Source organism: Phasianus colchicus, chromosome 16 (genome assembly GCF_987193195.1).
Source record: "Phasianus colchicus chromosome 16, bPhaCol1.hap1.1, whole genome shotgun sequence".
Classification (NCBI taxonomy): domain Eukaryota; kingdom Metazoa; phylum Chordata; class Aves; order Galliformes; family Phasianidae; genus Phasianus; species Phasianus colchicus.
The window spans coordinates 6547135-6568003 of NC_143451.1; the positions used below are offsets into that span (position 1 = coordinate 6547135).

Here is a 20869-nt window from a genome sequence, read left to right on the forward strand (position 1 = left end):
CAGAATACAAACACCACTTCCTAGCTGCACAAAGGGACTCAGGAGAAAGGGAATTAAGCAACAGTGTTCTATCATTTCCTTTTCAAGGCACACCTACCTAGGTTGCTGTAATAAAAACCTGCAGAAGCATCGACCCATTTCTTTAGTATTGCTGCCTTTCCAGAAAGCACCCAAAAAAAACCCAACTCCCCTAAACATTTTAAAAGACTAAATACAGAGATGGAGATCAAGCTGAGCATTCCCTTCCAGGTTGGGAAGAGGACCCATAACATTCTGAGGACTGTTGCTAAGGTATAGAATGCTGATGCCACAGATGTTACTTATGACTTTCAGAAATTAGAAATTATAGCAAAAAAAAAAAAAAGTAATTCTCATATTAGCAAAAGAGTGGGTAATTTGCTTTTTTTTTTCTTCTCCCCCTTCCTGTTCTATTATTTTTTCATTAATTCACCCAGAAAACTACAAAGGACACCAAGACCAAAGGGAAAAAGGCTTCTGGAGGAGTACCAGAGGGCAATAGACAAGTGAGCAGAGTAAGGGAGAACGGCACAGTCACGGGCAGTGAGGTGACTGCAGAAGGGAGACAAAGTTTAAGGGTCAACTGGTGCTCTCACAGTTTGCCTTAGGAAATTTAGAAGAAAGGAAATACGAATGACTTTTTTACTCTCCTTAAAGAAGAGCAAATGGCCAATGCTTGTTTAAAAAAAAAAAAGGGGGGTGGAGGGGGGGGGGGGAAGGAGCAAGGGCTTAAAGAATTACACAGAAGTCTCCTGCCCTCTGAAATGCCCAAAATAAATTATTATTGCACTATTGACTGTGAACTGCAAATCCTCTGCAGTAGGAGACGATGCTACACAAGGCAGTCATCAGAGAGAGAAACATCACCGGGGTGAGGAAGCTGCCTGGAAGCAGGCCCAGCCCTGCCATGCCTACAGCACGTGGAGCACGGAGCGGGCAGCCAGCGATGCTGCAGCCACCGCCTATATTCCACTGATGGATCATTACAGTGCTGCAGCCCTGTGTTCCTGTCATTATGTCTGCCTGTCAAAGGGAACATTTTGACAAAAGATGAGATGGCATGAGTGCTTATATGTTGTGTCAGTGCACCTCATGAATCTGAACAGCCTTGTAACTGAAGGTGATCGTACCTATTGCATTCCCGGATAAGCCAAAGTTACTCCCCTAAGCAGCTCCTGAACACCAAACTTCATTCATGAGAGGTACATGCCGAGGCAAACAGCATCTGAAACATCACCCTACAAAGAAAGCTATCTTTACTTGAAGATAAAAGAGAGGTACAATGTAACTTTGTGAGCAGAAAGATAGCTGAGTACAAACAGCTGACCCAGAAGCCATTCTCTAAATTAAGCGGTCTGCCACAGCGCCTCGTTTATCTGCCTGCCTTTAAAGAGATGAGCATGTTGATGGCATTTACTAAACATCTTAAGCCTTAAAAATGTGACTAATTTCTTATAGACATGTAAATCATTTAAGGTATTATCAGCACAATTATTCAGTGAACCAAAAGCTGCCATTTAAGAAGTCACCTTCCACACCAAATTTACTAAAACAAGCAGTGACTAAATTACTGCCAGCTCTCAGCATCTGAACTTGGTGCTTTATGAATAATGCAGTGTTAAATGAAAGACTGCATGAACCAGAGATCAATTTGGACACTGACAACACACCTATAATTAACCCACATATTTACAACTTTATACTCTTGCAGAAGCAGTTTCTGTAGACTGCTTTCTCATCTTAAGATTTTTTTCATACACTCAAAGTGTTCAATAACTTGGGCAGACAACACTACCAGCACACATTTTTCTTCAACACAGTGCTATGATTTCTCTGAAAGATGCCAACCCCCAACTCACCATCCCATGTTTACCCATTCCAGTGCCACAAGCTCCTCAGCAGCCAGCAGGGCAAGGGAAAGCCATCCCAGCTTTTTTTCCCAGTCTGATGGGCTTTGTTGGCTGAGGTTACACTTCCAAAAAAACTATCAGACCCAGAAGAAAAAGGAAAGACGACTGCATCTGGTTCCCATGTAATACTCAAAGCAGTAAACAGAACAGTTGACAAGACAAATCATTTTCTTCTATGATAAGGGAAAGGCTGAAGCATCAGAAGTGTCATGAGCCATTATAACAACTTCTACTGGACTTGTGCTACCCTCCTCTTCACTGCATCTAGAGGAGCAAGGCCGGAGAAGCAACCATCCAAACTCGTTACGTCTTGTCTCTGCACATTCCAGAGATGGTAGCACGATTACATCTGCACTGCAGACAAGGCGCTTGGTCCCAGCCTACCAAACACACCCTAAACAACGTGTCTTTCCAACATCACACCCCTCTTTATGTTTTACTGCTTTACTGAGTAATCACTTGTCTCTTGCAACAACAAACGCAGAGCTCTTCAGCAAGCATCACAGGAAAGGCTGAAGAAGTACTGGGAGAAAACCAAACCTCTGAAACAGAGAAAGTGATATGTTGTTAAATGGAGCCAGGAGCCAACCAGCACTGAACGTGACACAACTGTAGTGCTCTGAACATACTCTTTGTGCTTTAAAAGGAGACAAACAGTAACAGAACAAGCTTAGTTGGACAGGAGTGTAAGTGTGTTATGGCACTAGTAATTGCGCTCCTGATGCAGCTCTTTCTTCAAGCACAGAGAAGCATGCAGCTTTATCACCTGACTCAGCTTCTCCGGGAGTACTTGGGAACCTACCTAAGACTTCAGAACTCAAATCTGCTTCATTTTGACTCAGCATACTCCTGTGTTTCAGAGAGCTGTGGAGCACATCCATCAAAGTAAATACTACAACTGAATGTTTGCTATATAGTTCAGCAACAAGGAAGTTTTGCATTTGAAACAATAAGATAAAATGCTGTATTACCCTTTGTTAAGCTAGCTCTGAAGGCAGAACGATTCAGTATGGTTACTTTCATAACGAAGACAAAACATTATTAGCAAGATACTGCAATTCTGTTTGAGAACGCATGCATGCAGCAAACACTAATTGCACTGCTCACACCTCAGCTCAGCCCTGAAATCTGCTGAGCTCTGCTACACTGCAGGCAGCAGGACAGGTAGCAGGGCATGATAAATCTTCTTTTGTTCTAATATCGACATCATTTTTTGAAACTAGAAACACAGTTCACCTGCTCATGGTAGAGCTTAAATGCAAAGATCAATTTCCAGCAGAGAACATCAGCTGATAATAATACAGATTTTGCACTGCAACAACACTGGTTGTACTGGGAGGGAATTTCACTTTTAGCCTCACTTTAAGTAGGCCTAACAGTACCTTGCTACTAAAGAGTCTGTTAAACAAACAAACAAACAAAAACAGATCTGTCTGATTTAGAGAAAAGTGTGGCATTTGCACATAGGAGACCTCACACCTAAGATCCAACACCATCAGCATTTCTACCTGTGACTTTTGGCACTGCTTTTCTCTATCGTTACATTACAGATTCACTAGCACCGGTCCTATTTTCTCCCTTCTTCTTTATTCATTGCAATAGGAGGAAAAATGGATGGATGTACACAGTGGGACCACAGAAATCTGACACGGCTGCATGGTGAACTTCTACAAAGCATGTAACATTCCCATTCACTTCCAGAAACAAAGATTGGAAGATGACTGCACGAGGAGCTGCTGGGATGTGGGGAGCCAATATTCTTGTGTTTGTGGCAAGCAAACATAATGGTAAACTATGATTTTAAGTAATTCCTATTATGAAAAGCCTACACTTCAAGTTAATGTCACCATTCACGTTCAATGTAATTAACAATAGCAATTATGCACTTGTCTTAAACTAACACCCACAGAGAGCAAACCAAGAACCATCCCTCTCTCACGAGGGATGCCTTCCAACGAGCTGGACAAGGAACTGCTGCGTTGTTCCAAGGCGCAGATTTCAGACTCTCTTTCACACCAGTTTCCAAGTTCCTGAAAGGCATGGCTCTCTGGAGTTTTTCAGACTATTATTTAATAAGTTACATTTTCCAGCCTGTTTGTTGCACTGTTCCATGTCCTACAATATCATCCATGACCCAATGACCATGCAGGAGGACAAGAGTTGGGATCTGGATATTCCCAACAGCCACTGAACTCCCAGGCAGCATTAATTCAGAGGCCCATCCATCTGCCTCTGCATGCTCCATACTACAGACACCACCAAAAACATTCAAAAGGCCTTAGCAGAGGACTGACCCAAGGATCACCATCACATCCCTGAGCAGCTGGGGCTTTCCCCAGCATTCACTTGTACATAAGCTTTAAACTCGATTTTCCCTTTCCCTCCTGACATAACCCATTTTCTCCATTGCAGTGCTAACGTGGGCAATTAATTCCTTGGGCTCCGAGAAAGAGCAGACTGTTGCTATGAGTGTTCTGCAGATCAGCTTCTCTCAAGTGCAACTTACTATATGGGAAGCACCCAAATGTTAGCAGGTACCAAAATTAGGACTGAGCTGTGTTAATTATTTAATCCTGCCTACACGAAGAATGTCTTTCTTCTAACAAACAAACAAGCTGCAGCTGAAAAGGTGCTTTATACAGAACATATCCTGGGCATCAGCTTCCATTACTTACAAAGGAATTCTTAAAAGCATGCAGAACAGGAATTTAATAATTCTCTGTTAAACACTCCACTGACAATTTTATCGCTTTTTGGTCGGCAATTTGAAGTCAGTTGGTTCTTTTCCTTTTGAACAAAAACAAAAGAAATCTTAAGAAGTGACCAGAAAGTTTTTCCCATTTAACTACTCAACTGTAACACATCCACCCCATTGTCCTGGTGCCAAGAAGGCGGCCACACAAGGCCTCACAGCAGTTCAGCAAACACTGTCAGAAAAGAAGTACACCTTCTGTTTTAAAGAAAATGATATACGGACGTAACAGGCACAACGTTCTGAGGCCCTCTCTTTCCAAACCTAGCAGAAGTGCACCCAAATCAATGAGGCAGAAAAACTACTGAGGATTGTTCCACATCTGCATTAGCACTGAACATCTAAATCTAAAAAATCAAGCTGCTTGGAAAAGAAATAAGAATAAAAAATACCTACTGCCGACCACTGCAACACCCATATAGCAGCAACCATTCTCAAAACAATTCTTTATCACAGACACAGCTTCGCAAACCAAATGCATCGTGCAGCACCATCTGCAGCTGCAAGCCTCAAAAATACACAGCTTATGCAAATCATGCAAACAACTGTTTTAGAAACAGGAATTTAAGAGAGACATTCACAAACTGGGGCCTCCCACCTACGTAATTCAATTTCAGTCTCATTTTGCAGCACAACCACGTGGATGAAGGACGGAGAGATGCTTCGGATGGGTTTTATTTTATATGCCACGGCTCCCGTGTACTGCAGCTCTCTCAATGCCCTGATGTGTCACTGCCCCAAGTAACTATTTTCCCTTAAGACTCCCTCTCTCTAGCCCACCCCATGGGCAGGAGCACTTGGTATCCCCAGAGCAGCACTGGAGGTCCCTCCCTACAAGCCAATCCCTCCTCCCACTGCTCCCTCCTCTCCAGCAGTCAGAGCACTCCAAACAAGGCACTCTCACCTCACCAAGAGTAGCGTTCAGCTCTTCACATCATCAAGCTTTAGCTTAGCTTTGTCTGACAGGGGAGGAAAACAGGTTGGTCACAAATGTTAACCTCTTTCCTTGAAAAGCTTGTAGCCTCACATGCGGCAGTGATCAGAATGGGCACATTTCTGAGCAAAAACACATTCTGAATAGAAGCTGTACTTCATTGCTTATGCATTTGTTGTGTATTTGCTTTCTTACTACATATGTCATTTTATTCTTTGATAGGCCAAATCCTCAGCCTGTATTTCAATAGCATTCTGGGCTCCGTCCTCAGAGCACAAAGGCAACAACCCAGACTCGAAAATGTGTTTTAGAGCAGCTGACTACTGCATGTCAGCCACTGAATTAAATCTTTCTTATGCTCTGCAAAATACCCTAATTCCACAAATGCACTCCCAATCTCAATACTCTATTCTCTCTGGCAAATCTTCCTAACTACTGCTATTTTTGCTCCATTGCTTGCACCACTCATCTGAAGCAAATTCTGAGGACTTCCAAAATTAATTACCGTCTTCCTGCTTTGCCTCTGGCGAGGAGCTGGTATAAACATCACCACCGAATTAAGCAGCATCTCAAATTCCTTATTCCACTGATGAATGATTCTTCCTTTGTTTCAGGAAAGCCACGAGTCCCAGAAGCCTTCTCCCCACCCTTTATTTTTCTCCCAAATAATGCATCATTTGTGGCCTGGGCCATCATCAGAGTTACAACTAGGTGACTACACACACAGCTGGAACAAACCCTCTCCAGTCACACTCTGCTTTTGATGTATCTAGGCCATTTACATTTCCAGCTATACCTTTTATCCCACAAATGCTGTCAGTAATTTAAGTATACCCCTGTTACATGCAAAAGTAGATTTTTCCCCCCAGTCCTCCCCACTGCTGGCTCCTCAGCTCATTTCCTCCCCTTCTCCTGGACTGCTTTCCACGACTTGAAAGACGAGGTTGTCCTCAGAGGAGGGGTGCACACAGGACAGTGCAAGACAGATCAGAGAGAAGACAGAAATAAATGCAAGGAGAGCTCTCCCACAGACTGTCCAATACAGAATTCCTGGCACTTCCTAAGCTCCAGACCTTTCTGTGCAGTGTTATTCACTTAACAATTTTCCAAGGATTTATTTCTCCTTTCAGAAGCAGACAAGACTCACATTAAGAGATCTTGCTTAAGAAATAATTGTATATTTAACAAAATCTGCAACTTTCAACTGCAACTTTGAATCCTTCAAAGGTTTCTCATCTAAAAGTCAGTTTCTGTATTACTTCTCTACACACTGTGAACCAACAGGATAGAAGCAGAGCTCCAGTTTAGATGTCATCATATCCAGGTCTGACTCCAACTTGAAATGAGCTCCAAGCATTATCAGCCAAAGTCAGAGTGAGATACAGATTTCAGAATGATCAGAGAAAGACTGCAGGAACAGCAATCGTTTCACTGCAACTTTTATTTGTATCAGAATACTCCTGCATTTCTGAAAGGAAAAGATGTGTCACACTTTTGTAATACGGAATGAGATATAAAAGACAACAAAAACTAAGCCAAGATAGACTTGAGGCTGAAAAGAGTACAATGTTTGTTTGTTTTTGCTGAAGCTGCACTCGGACAAAGCACGGAGACCTGCAGAAGCACCAGCCCAAGCCTCTGATGCAGCATAGGTTATTTCACCTATATGCAGGCACCAGGTTTTTGCCAGTGGCAATATGTTGTGTTTATCAGGGTGGTAACACAACACTGGCATACTTATAACAACTAAGCTACACAAAAGGAAATTCATCTGTGCTCATGTAACAGGAGAGTCTTTCTTCACGCATTAGAGCTTGTTCTCAAACCCCATCACACACAATACAGTGTCTGTACTTTTATCTAGCAGATACACTTGCTTTTTTTCCTATTGCATCCTTCGACCATAAAAAGGTTACAGAAATAAATATGTATGTGTGGTTCAATTTGCTCTAGTTCACATGGCCAAGCTGGGGTATTTTAATGTTCCTGTGGACGTCAGCTCCTGACGCAGCCTCAGCATCCCGTAGATCGAAGACACCCCACAAGAACAAGGAAGCACTCAAAGGATGAGGGAGAAGTCCGCCACACTTTGTCTTGGGAAGCCCTGGTGAACAGGAGACTGATCCAACATCCAAACAGCCACCTGTGGGGTGCTGGGATCTCCGGGAGATATGAAACTGCCCATCAGGCCCTGGGATCTCCCCACACTGCCCACTCAAGGTGAGGCCCTGGGACTCAGCCCACACCCCGCTGTGCAGCACAGGTTTGCCATCCATCCCAAGGACCATGCTACACACTGGAGTACTGAGCCCCCTGCTACTGGCCTGCGCATTCCAAAACAGAAGCAGTGTTCCTTCATTATACAAACCACTGCAAACACTGCCTCATCCAAATATCTGTTTCACAGTGCTGACAAAATACTGACTCCAGAACACAAAGGGTACCCTTTCAACATAGCTTATAGGCATTATGTTTTTAGATTTCATTATTGCTTCTGCCATTACCCCTACCTAACAGATGCAGTGTTGACAGTCAAATCTTTGTTGATGTTTTTATTTGAATTGTCTTTTCTTCTGCAAACGTTACTAGGAGCAAGCTTCTCATCAGCTTCACAGGCAGATGAGAAACACTACAGATGTATTAAGTGCTGGGAAATAAGCACTCTTGCAGTTCAGCATTCTTGGAGTCCAAGCACACTTGCAACCAGCACAGTCTTCCTTCTCAGACACAGCAGTGCCCAGCTCCCCTAGTGCTCCAGCCACACAGGGAACAGCCACCTCGAACACGGAGCTCCAGCTCCAGCAGCAGGACAGGAGAAGTTATTGCCTGCTAACGGCCTACCTTCCTGCCCATCCATGCGCATACAGGTGAACTCATGACAGCAGTGTCCAAAGCACTCCAGCAAAATTCTGGGTCCCCTTCACATCCAAAGTTATGAACCTGTATTAAGTGACAAACTCCTGTTACAAGATAGCATTGCATGCACTGTATTAATTGCATGATGCAACTACTGTTCTAGGGATAGCTTTATATGTTCTTTTCCTATTAAATGTTTTTTAATGTGCTAACATGAAATAATTCGAGAAATGTCACTTCAAGCATGACTGTCAGGCAAAGTTTTCACCCAATTTATGTTACTGATATTGATTTTAACAAATACACTAATAATTGAAAGACTAACTCAGACAAGATGCAGCTTCGGTTCTGCAAGCAAGGAGTAAAATCAGAGACAACAGGACTGTCTTTGTTAATAACATTATTACTGCATTGGTTCATTTCACATGAATGCTTACCCAGGATGAAATAAATGGCCACTGCATTCAATTCATACCTGGTGCACTTGGTTGGATGGATCTCAGATACCCATGCACAGCAGCCCAGTGCCAGCCATACAGATGCCCAGCATCAGAGTCTGCTGATGCAGCTTCATCACCCCTGTGGCATTTTACCTTAAGGTGAAAATGGGGTTGAGGAGGGTAGAAAAATCATTAGACAAAAAGCACATCGTTCCTAAGTCATTAAGTATTTTCAGGACTAGGTTGTGCTTTCAAGCTTTAGAACTGAAAGGAGAACCAGCAGAAATCATGGCATGCATGCAATGAGCTGTGCCAGGCAGCTGGGTGCATTGCTAGCCACACAGCTGCTCTGTCAACACTTTGCAAATGCAACATACACCCATTTAGCTTTAGTGACTTAACTCCAATCCTCTTACTTGATTGCAGCTTGAAAAAAATGCATCTAAAAGAACTGTCAGAGCTCTAAAGGAAGAAGGCAGCATTTCACACCACAAGCAGCACTTCTACAGCAGTTTGTCTTTTCAATCTCACCAGACAGTTAAGTGGCCTGGTTAGGCCAAAAACCAGAATTCTTCAGGTACATCCAGGTATTGATCTGCGATACCATCTCAGAAGCACTTCTGCTGCTGTGAGCAGGGCAGGCACAGCTCCTGCACACAGCCAGGCAGCCCACAGCACCACCAGCACTGACAGACCTCAGTGAGCAAATGTCAGTGGTAGACAACCATGGCAGGATGAGGCAAGCATTTTGGCTTCCATTCCCTAGTCAATATGACCAAACATACAGACTTATTTTGAATTGAAAGCCAGCACACAGCAGTGGAAGCTGTATGTTATCTGTCAGAGCAGTGGTGCCCCTCCTCACCAGGCAGATGGCCGTACTATCACTATCGCAGTGCCAGCAGGGATGGGAGCAGACACCCCTCCAACCTCTGTGTGCATATGAAGAGCACCAAGACATGGCTGCAGTCAGAACCAACCCGTACAACAGCCATGTGCAGTTCCAGGCTGCAGGCACTCCTCTGACTGCAACCAGCATGTAGGCCAGAGTCATTCCTTGGGAAGTAGTGACCCATTTCCAGAGCCTGTTTTCCCAAAGCACACTCCCCTAGGAAACACAGGGGCATACAGCAGGCTTGTACCAGCCCTCAGCAGCTCCCCCAGCTTCCAGACAGTGCCTGGGGAAGCAGACAGCTCAGCTGCAGACACTGCATGAGGCCAAGGAGCAAGCAGGGCATCCCTTCTGGAGCCCCTGGTGACCAGACCAAATTCCTGAGTGTGATGTAGGAACAAGAGGTGAAGCACTACCACCAAGAAGGTTTGCCACACTCAGAGGTTAACTAGCCCAATACCAGAAACTTTCCTACTTCAGAAAACACATCTCTATTAACAGAACCATATCCTGCCAAAATGTCAAGTGCTTTTACTGTATACCCATCCTTTCACTTAATTAGGCATGGATCTGAGGTGGTTAACATGCATTTCAAGGTGTACTAAAACAAGAGATTAAAAACTAACACTAGCCTAGTAAATCTTGGCCAATATTTTGCTCAGGATACACTAACTAGGCCCTGTCAACAATGTAAAATTAGTTTAATGCTGAAGTCTAACTTGTGAACTAGGTGTTAATAGCAAAAGATGCACTGTAAGTTAAATTTAATATGATTAAAAACAATCTTCTCCTCCAATCTACCTGAAAAGTTTACCTCCAACAGCTTCTAAGCATCTTGCTGCAAACACATCAGACCCAGTGCATCTCTCAGACTGGTGCAGGACATGGGAAGGCTGCAGGAAGCGCTGGCTCCACATCTGAGCGTCCACTGAGCGCAGCCTTAAAGCGATTTTAGCCACTATGCTGAAAGTACGAGATGAAAAGCGGCTTGGGCAGGAACTTCCCTTCCTCCTTCAGTGGTTACATTACGATTGTTAGAATCTTATATTTACTTTAACCTGAAAATAGTAACCCCCTTAATACAGGTGAGAACAATGAAGATGCCTCAGAGTTGGAAAATCGAGAGTATTTTTAGCTACAAGAAATACTCTTGTTTAAAGTAATAACAGAAGTGAAGATGCTCAGAAGTAGATCTGCAATGGGAACAACTTCATCCCCAAAGCGGTTTGCATCTGAACAATATTCTGTTTCTGTAATGGCAAAACCAGGTGTCAGCACCAAGAGCTCTAAGCAGCAGTTTGATGCTCATACTTGCAACCCTGCTACAGCCCTGCCTCCTATCACCTTCCTTGGGGAGAAAGGGCCCACTGTCAAACTAAGGTACTTAAAAAAGATTTAAAAAAAAGTTAAGGAAGTCCTGAACAGCTTAAAAGTTACACCACCTCATGCCCAGCCATCTGTGAGACAACCAACATCAGTGAACGCACCTAGGCTAAAATTAACCCCAAAATCAGGAAATCAGAATCTCTTCTTTCACCTTATTTACTCCCACCAACAGCTGTGAGTGCAATGAGCAGGCAAAGGGGAGGTGCAGGGTGAAAGCCTGCTCCAGCAGATAGCTGTTCTCCACGGCAGCTTCAGAGTGAACTACGCACAAACTGCTGGCTCCCAGTAGCATAGAAATAGTCATCATGCAGTGCCCAGCTCAAAATCCAACATTTAGGATTTAACAGTACCATCAGTTTTGTTATTCAAAGGTGCCACAAAGAACCTCCGTGTTGGTTCGCTAGCATCACTAGTTTGCAATAGGATTAATCCAAATGCTGCCACTGCACAGGTGATCCCCTAAGACGACCAGCAGGTAAACGGGCTGAGGCAAAGCACTCAGGAACTGCATTAATGTTAGCACCTCTCAAAGGTTGCTTTCCAGCAAAACAAGGGAAACAGCAAAGAGAACTGCTGAACAGGAGCTACTTATGAACAGCAGCAGGTGAAACAAAACCCCGTTTTGCATAACTTTCACAACATTTTTCACTTAATCAGTGCTAATATCAAGATGAAGAGTTGGCTTCCCCTGCAGAGACCTGCTGTGACCAATTACACAGAGAGAACTGCAGAGCTTTCTGTCCTCAAGAGGAAAACCCCAATAATCCTTTCCAGACAGATTCTGTCCTCCCCAACAGATCCTATCCCTCCCACACCAACCTTCTCCTACTTTGGAAGATACACTCCAGGATAAATTGCAAGCCAAAGCATAAGCCTGATAAACAAAACAGATTAAGAAACAAGACTCATTTGCTGAGAAGAATAAAATAAACTGAAGGATCATATTAGAAGCAACAAGCAGTTGTTATCAAATGCTCTGGTAACGATGTTAAAATACAAAGCTTAAAAAAAAAAATTAAGTTTCCATTTCTGGAACATTTCAGTTCAATTTAACTGCTTCTTAGTTCCTCAGCAGTAAGTACACGTTAAGAAAAAAAGGACACAGAACTTATGTGTGTGGCTGCTACCTCACAAAGCACAGTGCCAGTTTTTGAGCAGGTTGTTTTATTGGTACAGGGCTTGTTTTACTGAAGCCCAGGTAGCACCTGAACCAGAGGAGATGAAAGCCACACAGGAAGAATGAGCAGAGGGGAAGGAAAGCAGAAATGTGAAATACCACAGCTACACTACTGACACTGCTGCTGCTGAGGAAGGTCTGCATGTGGTTTGTGACCCAGAGCTTAATTCAGCTGTATGGAATTAAGAGTTACTTATATGTTCAAATTGACAATAGTACCTACGCTCCTCCAGAAATCAGGTTTGACCCTCAGTGCCATTAAGCAGGTGCATGTAACCAGCTGAAATGATCTCCAGAAGCAGTTAGTACTTCAGCTCCAATGAGGAGGAAATCCAGCTACCCACAGCCTGACTCAATGAACAATGAAGCTGCATTCATTCTGCCTGTGCTTAAGCAGATACAGAATTCAAAGTCTCCTTTCTTGAACAAAACAAACAAATAAATTGAAGATGATGCCCAAACTACCTTATCTCAGTACAGCTGAGCCCTGACTGCCCAAAGCAAAGTGCAATTTCAAGGCAAGGGGAAAAAAAGGCAACTCTCCAAGCAGGAACCTCTTCATCCTCTTCCAGCAGCTGGAGACTACAGAAAACGCACTATGTTACTGCTGAAATACTGTCAAGTTCTAAGTGAGTGCAGTTTAAGACAGATACCACCCAGCCACAGGCCCAGGGAATCAGACAGGGAACGGTCCCTGTCACGGCTTTGGGGACAACAGCCATGCAGGAAGCGCCAGGTCCCAAGGCAGGTTGGTGTCTGTGCAGCCCTTCTGATCCCACTGCCTGCACACCAGGGCCTTCACTGCACTCCCAGCCTTCTTAACAAATAAATTTGAGAGCGCGAAGAACATCAACTCAGTACGATAGATTTGGAATTTAAATCTGTCACTGAGTTTTAGCGGAACTCTGCACCCACCTGTTTGTAGCCAAACTCCATCAACCTTCTGCTGAACATCAGCAATGTCAAAAAACAAACCCCTGAAAAATAACACACGTAAAACCTCTGCTGTGGAAACACACAATCACTTCAGAACAGAGCTCCAAGGAAATCCATCCAATCGTTACATTAGTGCAACACCACAGCCAGAGCTCTGAACCAAAGTCTGCCCCAGATCGTTATACAACTGCACAGGCACAGCTGGAGGTGCTGTATTTATGAATAACCCCCTTTCAGCCGCACCTTGTGAAATCACTGGAGGATCAGACTTAGAGCTGTGCTAAACGCTGTTATCAATGTTACTCCTACACAGCCCTTCACATTTACACAAAGAAAAGGGAAACCAGGAAAAATGGCTTTAAGAATTTTCAGACTTCTACGCAGCTTGCTCCAAAAGTAATGCCTCCTATTTATTTCCACGGAAATGACAACCAATACAAAGAGCACAACAACACTGTGATGGAGCACGTTCTCGGCTAAAAAACAATATTTTTCAACACAGTCATCACCATTAGCTGTGCATTTTCATCAGCAATAAAATCTGTGTGGTTGTCCAGAATGTCACCGTCACCACTGCTGAAATGCACCACCATAGTGTCACTGTGCTCACATCCACTGCTGGGTCTCCATCAACATACGCCACGGGTGCCATTTTTTTCCACATGGAGGAATTCAATGACACCCCTTCGCTTCATACTCACTTCAACATCAGGCTCCGTTCTGTCAGACTGTCCCTCTGCTGCCACCTGTCACACAGCAACAAGATGTAGTGGCATATTGGTGAGAAGGTTCAACCTCTACTGCCATCCCACCAACATCCATTCCTGATATTGTGGGCCAATATAATAAAATAGGAGGCATTACTTTTGGAGGAACTGGATTTAAATCTAGTTCTATAGGACTGCATTCAACCCCCCTAACATCCCAAATACAAAGCTCCAAGTTCTGTTTTCCAGCACTTCTGTGACATTCCATATCAAAGAGCTGTGGGTGTTAAATAAACAAATCTCACCATGCCTCTGGGCTGCAAACTGCTGCAGTACTGCTGAAACCCTGCTTGGAGCTTTCCTCTCACAGTACATCTCAGCTCATTACTCACATTGCCTTGCACTGGGTAACATGCTGTTATTCCTGGTGCATATCAAGTCCAACATGAGCCCGTCCTCAAGTACGTTTCTGAATTCTGAAAGAAGTACACTGAAGACCACTCAGGCACTACACTAAAACATGGTGAAAGACTGGAACTGTCTGCTCCAAACTGCAAGCATTCAGCACAGCTGAACTGCTTTGAAACCCTTCCACCGCTTCCAGCAGAACTGCCTCTACTTGACAAAACCTCCCAGAGAAAGCAGGCAGACACAAACCAGAAGGACGTTATTTTCAAGCTGACCATTCTTCATCTTGCCGCAAAGTCATTCCAAATCCACTCTGCTCTCAGTGTCTCTAACCCCACAGAGCCTGTTTTGTACAGCCAGTGAGAAAAGGTGGAAAAAAGGACTTAGCAGAAATATTTAAATGTCTTAAGTTTAAACCTGCAACAATATGCAGCTCCATGATGCTACCGCTGGTGCCATTGATACACGCGCTTTTGCACTTAAATAATCTGAGAAATATGCATTAATATCTTAAGTGGCCAATTAAGGAAGGTGTTGTTGAACGACCTACACATTCAATAACTGGATAAGTAACACCTGTCCCCAGCCCCAATCCACCCACCAAGGTATTTTGTATTAAACGTTAACCAAACTAGCATATATTACATTTTCTGTATCTACAGATACACGTTTGTGTTTGGAAGTAAAACCAAACACATTTGCTGTGGATTACTGCTACGTTCTATTGCAAACAAGCCAGTGCTTTCCTCCTTCACAATCAGCCCCAGCATACAAAGCTGAATCAGAACTAACCCGAGACCCCTCACAGCGCAACAGAAGCACACAATGCCCACTTGTAACTGCACGGCCATTGAAAAAAGCGGGTGCTTCATGAGCTCTGAACCAGCTCATTTTCACCCTTACCCCAAATATTGAGTGATGTCACACGTGATGTACTGGCTGAACTGGTTCGGCTGCTGCGGGCTGGATGCACCCTGCAGATACTCTGTGATAAGTTACTCTGCAGCTGGGAACTGCTCGGCTGCATCAAACCCCACCTCTGGCTGCATCTTAAATTCAGGGTTGCACTACTTACACACACACAGCTACAAGCAGAGCAACCTGGTGGGAAGGGCAGCAATGTCACCTTTGCTTTGAGTCCAGCCAGAAAAAGTGGAAAGGAGGGAAGTCAGATACATAGGGCTATGCAGCTGGTCTGTAACAGTGCAGAGCACACTGCCTGCTTCTCTCCAAATTGCACACACATTTGCCACTATTTGACTTGGTACACCTCTCATTCGCAGAACACTTACCAGCCCAACAGGCTCTTTGGCATTTAGTTCATGAAGAACACATGACAGAACACTGAGTCAATTTCACCTTCCCAAGGTGCCAGTACCTCAGCAGGCACAGAGCAGCACCATGGGAGGGATGCAACGCACACAGCTCCCAGGCTGCTGCTTCCAGTGCCCCGCAAGCCATCAGCAACAGAGCAGGCCTGGCCCTCTGTTCTACCTGTCACCTCAGAACTAGCTGAATCCTGCCCACTGCCTGCAGCAGCACCGCCTTCATCACCTCTCCTGTGAGCAGCACCCATCACAGAAAGTGTCAGGGCTGGCAAGGGGAAGGGGCAGGGAGGACAGATAAGCAGGCAGCCGTGTTCCTGCCATGGATGCACAGCCTCCATTCAGATGCACAGCCAATCGCTCACCTGGAAGGCAGAAGCTGCCCAGGGAAGGGCACAGGCACACAGCTTCAGGAGCCAGGCATGGAGGAGTATCACCCCACATGCACAAATGGCATCACGCTGACAAGAATGCAAATTCCAGCAAGGACAAAATATTAGAAGCAAGCAAACAATCAGAATACAGGCAAAAAAGTACATCACATATTTGAGACCAACGTGGTAGAGTGAGATACAATCTAGTAACCACTGTCAGTAGTGAACAGCAAGCAGCACACACCTGCTATTGCATGGACACTGCAAGAAAGTGCCATTTTCAACTTTTCTCCCACACACATCAAGTTCTTTCTGAGCAGCTGCACCACCTCACCTGGAAACCAAATCTCAGCTCTGAGCTGCCCCAACTGGGAAAGCTGGACGCCAGCAGTGCCAGAGCACCGGGGCTGATGCAGAGCCCCAGCGCCAGCACCACGCGCCGGCTGCGGCACTCCTGTGCTCACCACAATGAAAGGAACCCTCCCTAATGCGAAACACACGTCTGTAACTGCAGGCAGGGGCTGAAACTACAAAGAGGCAAACTCCAACTATAAACGGGGAAACCTCCAGTCATTAAGCTGCAAATGAGACTTTCCATGGAGGCACTGAAAGAACTTTATGAAAGACGTAACTGTAGATGTGTATTAAGCCGAGCTCTTTGAAGCTCAACTAGACACATTTGTGCAAAGAAGTTACAGAGGAAGCACATATAATGTATGGGGATTTGGATTCAATTACACACCACAGAGCAACTCACTAGCAACTAAACAGCTGTAATTCTTTGCATGATAAAGCAACTTACATACCCTACTTACAGCACAGAAAAACTATTACTTATTTTTTTCCCGCTAAACTTACTTAGTATATAAACAAACTTCAGAATCTCCCTGCAATCATTCACTGATTACCTTCTCAAGCCATTAACTTCCCCAGAAGGCAGGCACTGAAGGTGAGGAACACAGCCCCGCTGGACCAGAGCTCCACACAGCAGTGATGCACACCAACCCCATTCCCGAGGATGCCGTGTGCCAACAGTATCTGCTGCCTTCCTCCTTCCCTCCCGCCCCAATGCCACACCTTCACCCCATTAACACAACACTACAGAGGACTGCAAGGGGAACAAAATTAGAGAGTAAAGAACCAAACAACAAAAAAATTGTTTTTAATTTTGATCACTTTATGGTGATTGCTAATTGCACCAGTCCAAACGCTGGGCTGAGAACAAAGTCACCAGCAGCAAGGGCTGTATTTTCCAGCTCCGTTCTCAGCTAGGGAAAGCTGCTGCCTTCAGCTGAAGGGACACAACTCTTGTTACAGTTCTTGTAAAGTTTCTCTGTCCAAGTATCACTGCAGCCATCACTAAGCATAAGACTGATTTCAAACTACATCCACAGGAAGGCTGAACGCACCAAGCGCTGATTCATAACATCACCCTACCCTGGCTGAAGTGCTGCAAGCAGGTGAGCCCGCATCACACAGAGGTGTCTCACAGGGACACACCACAGCACGGCTGTCAGCGCTTCTTTTGCTCAGGATGCACAGACCCAACGGTTTCCTTCCCACAGGGCAGGCTGCTCCTGTCCGGCACTGCTCCCACTCACATCAGCACAAGGCTGCAGACACTCAGAACATCAGATCCGATTCAGTCCAGAGGACTTTAACTGCCTGCTTTTATCACTGCTTCCAAGAGAGCTACTTCGCTCATTAAACATGGTTTGTCTCGTGTGGCTGTATGGAGAACACGCAAGCCCTCACCGAATTCAGACCCAAGATGTGCAATTTTCCACCGTGCATTCTTCACATGCCTCCTAAATCTAGTGTGATCGCTCAGGGAAGAATGGCATCTGACACTGCTGCACACATGTTGGAATTAAACTAACCACATGGTATTAAATGTTTACCTCAGTGCTTCAAAACATCTCTCCCAAGAAAGCATCAACACCCATGTTTTAAGAGAACAAACACTGTTTTACAGGATAAACGAATATATATGTATATACACACCCATGATATCTGCTTTTATTAAAAGTTATCGATAATCTGATCTCAACAATTCAGTAAACCTAAGGCATTTCAAGAAAATATGCATTTTAGACCTCCAAAGGCTAAATAAACCCTTTGGGTTTTGCACAGAACAGTCAGCAAGCTCTCGCAAACAGATGAATCCATAGCATCACCCTGAATGAGCTGGTTACGTCCAGCAGATCTCACACCGATTCCTGAGATAACATTGTACTTTTGGTGTTGATACACACAGACTCTTCTCTCACCCCTCCAGAGGAGGCAGAGGCCAGCAGAAGGCTCCTACCACTGCCACTGGGGCATCCCAGGCTTCTCATCCCCATCACAGAGGGGATGGGACCCAGAGCAGCGCAGAGCACCTGAACTGAATGGAAGCATTCAGCACCTCACAGCGTGCCGGCAAACAAACAAAAAGAAACATTAAGTAGTCAATATTATAAAGGATGTTGAGAAAAAGCATATTGCTAAAGGCTATCAAAGCCTGCTGGAAATTATATGCTGCAAAATGTTAACTTGCATTGTGCACCTAAACAAATACAAAGTATTTTTAAATCAACTCCTTATCTATTTGTCACATAGTATATAAAGGCCAATTCGGGGATTCCTCTAAAGAAGCTCAGCAGAAAGTAAGTCCTAGCTGTAAACCTTATGATACAGCTCTGCGCTCAAAGAAAGGAGCTTTTGGCAACGACCTTTCTGTCTCGAAACGCAGTCACACAGATATCGTGTGCAACTTCCACGGGAACCTCTGCAATTCCAACTCTTTCATGCCAGGAACGCACCCCTGTGCCAGCTGCCGTGTGCCACAAACGAGGACTCCTCGGCGGACGCAGACCGCACAGCTCACCGGCACGTTTACGAGGAGCTTTCCGTACCCATAGGCACACACAGGAGCACGCCGGCAGCTCGGTGCTCCCGACCTCCGAGTCTCACGGCGCGGCCCAGCGCTCTGCCTTCCGAGCACCGCGCCCGCCCCGCACCGCCGCGTGCAGCCGAGCTCACGGCGGAGGCGCAGCGCGGTGAGAACGCTGCGGGCACAAAGCGGAGCGGGGCCCCGGAGCGGAGCGGCGGGCGGCACGCGCAGCGCCTCGCCGGTGGGAGCCGCGCGACTGCATGACGGTGCAGGATCGGTGCGGAGCGGGCGCGACACACGGGCAGCGCGCAGCCCGCGACCCCGCGCTAGGCCCGGCCGGCGGCGCTGGCTGTAAATAACCCTCCGAGGAGGGTTAATTAAAAATGGCGAGCGGCGTGGCGGCGGGCGTACAATGAGCGGCCCCGGCCCGGCCGCCGCGCGGTTCCTCCGGCCCCGGTCTCCCCCCCCCCCTCGGGAGCTCGCCGGAGGGCCGGCAGAGCGGGCCCGGCCCCGCAGCCCCGCGCCCCACCGGAAAGCGGAGCCCGGGCGCTTCCCGCGGCGTCGCCCTCCCGCCGGCAGCCCCTCTCCGGGCTCGCGGCCGCTCCGAGGCCCCTTAAACCCGCGAGCCCCGCGCCCACCAGGCCGCCCCCGGGGCAGCGCGCGGAGCCGCGCACGGAGCTCCCGCTTCCCGCCCCGCTCCCGGAGGCCGCCGCGCACCTCGCCTCGGGGCCGCGGATCCCCTTTTGTACGGCGCTTCCCCCGCGCCCTCCCCCTCCCGCGGCTCAAATTCCCGCGGCCCCCCCGGCCCCGAGCACGCTGCCGCGGCCCCAACTTTCCCCGCTCGGCGCCTCGCCGCCCGGTCCGGCAGCCCCCGCTCGCGCGGCCGGAGCTCGGAGCTCCCGAGGGGGCCGGGGGGAACTCGGCCCCGAGTTGAGGGCCCGGTGGGAAGGGGGGGGAGAGCCGCGCGGGGCCTCACCTTCCATCTCCATGTCCTCGGGCTCGCTCAGCTGCTGCTCCCCGGGCTTCTGGTGCTGCTGCTGCTGATGGTGGTTCATGTCGGGCCGGGACTCGGGCTCGGCGGCGGCCCGGGCCTTTCCCGTTGGGGGCTGCGGGGCCGCGTCGGGAGGGGACGGGGCGGAGGAGCGGCGGGGCGCGGGCGGCTGCCGGGGTCGGGCGCCCGCCTCGGGGGGCTGCGGCTGGGCTCCGGCGGGCAGGGAGCGGGCAGCCGGGGGAGGCAGCGAGACGCGCACGTATTTGCTCGCTATTCGCCCAATCTCGGCGGCGGCACCCGGTCTGGGGAAGGGGGTGGGGAGGAGGGACCGGCCGGGGGCGGCGGCCGCCCCGGGGGCCGGAGGGGAGGGGAGCGGGAGGAGGGGAAGGGGAGGGAGGGGGGGGGGGGACGGGAGATCAGGAGTCAGGGCCCGGCGGCTGCGCCCGGCGCTTCCCCCCTCCCCCGGCGAGGCGTCCCCGGCGCTGCGAAGTCGGGGAGGCGCCGCGGGGCCCCTCCTCTGCCCTCCCGCCCCCCCAGCGCCCCGGCACAGCCGCTGGCCGACGCCCGGCTCGCTGCTCCCGGCCCGCGGGCCGCCCCGGCTGCCTGTGGCCCGGCGCTCCGCTGCCGCTCCGCCGCCGCCAGCGCTCAGTGTCTCAAAATGGCGGCTGCGGTAAACGCCGTGAAATGTCACATCCGCATGAGGGGCAGCCCAGCGAGCCGGGGAGGGGGAGCGGCGCCGCGGCCGCGCCGGGAACAGCAGCCGCCGCCGCCGCCACAGGAGGGCCCGAGGGGCGGAGCCGCAGCGCCGGGCCCGGCCGCGGCCTCCCCGCAGCCTCCGCCACCTGCGCGCAGCCCCGCGCGGGAGCCGCGCCGCCGCAGCTCCTTCCC

General features: G+C 47.7%; 1 protein-coding gene across 2 annotated transcripts in view; it reads right to left on the reverse strand.

The window, feature by feature from the left end:
* Positions 1–20344, reverse strand: part of USP7 (ubiquitin specific peptidase 7) — a 63342-nt gene extending 42998 nt beyond the window's left edge. The window contains exon 1 of one of the 2 annotated variants that reach the window (XM_031606771.2): positions 19967–20344. In XM_031606771.2, the coding sequence (XP_031462631.1) occupies positions 19967–20045 (79 nt within the window). In that variant the 5' untranslated portion in view covers positions 20046–20344. Of the gene's footprint in view, positions 1–8455; positions 8548–19966 lie in introns of those variants that run through there. The other variant, XM_031606770.2, reaches the window with a different exon arrangement.
* Positions 20345–20869: the final 525 nt, after the last annotated feature.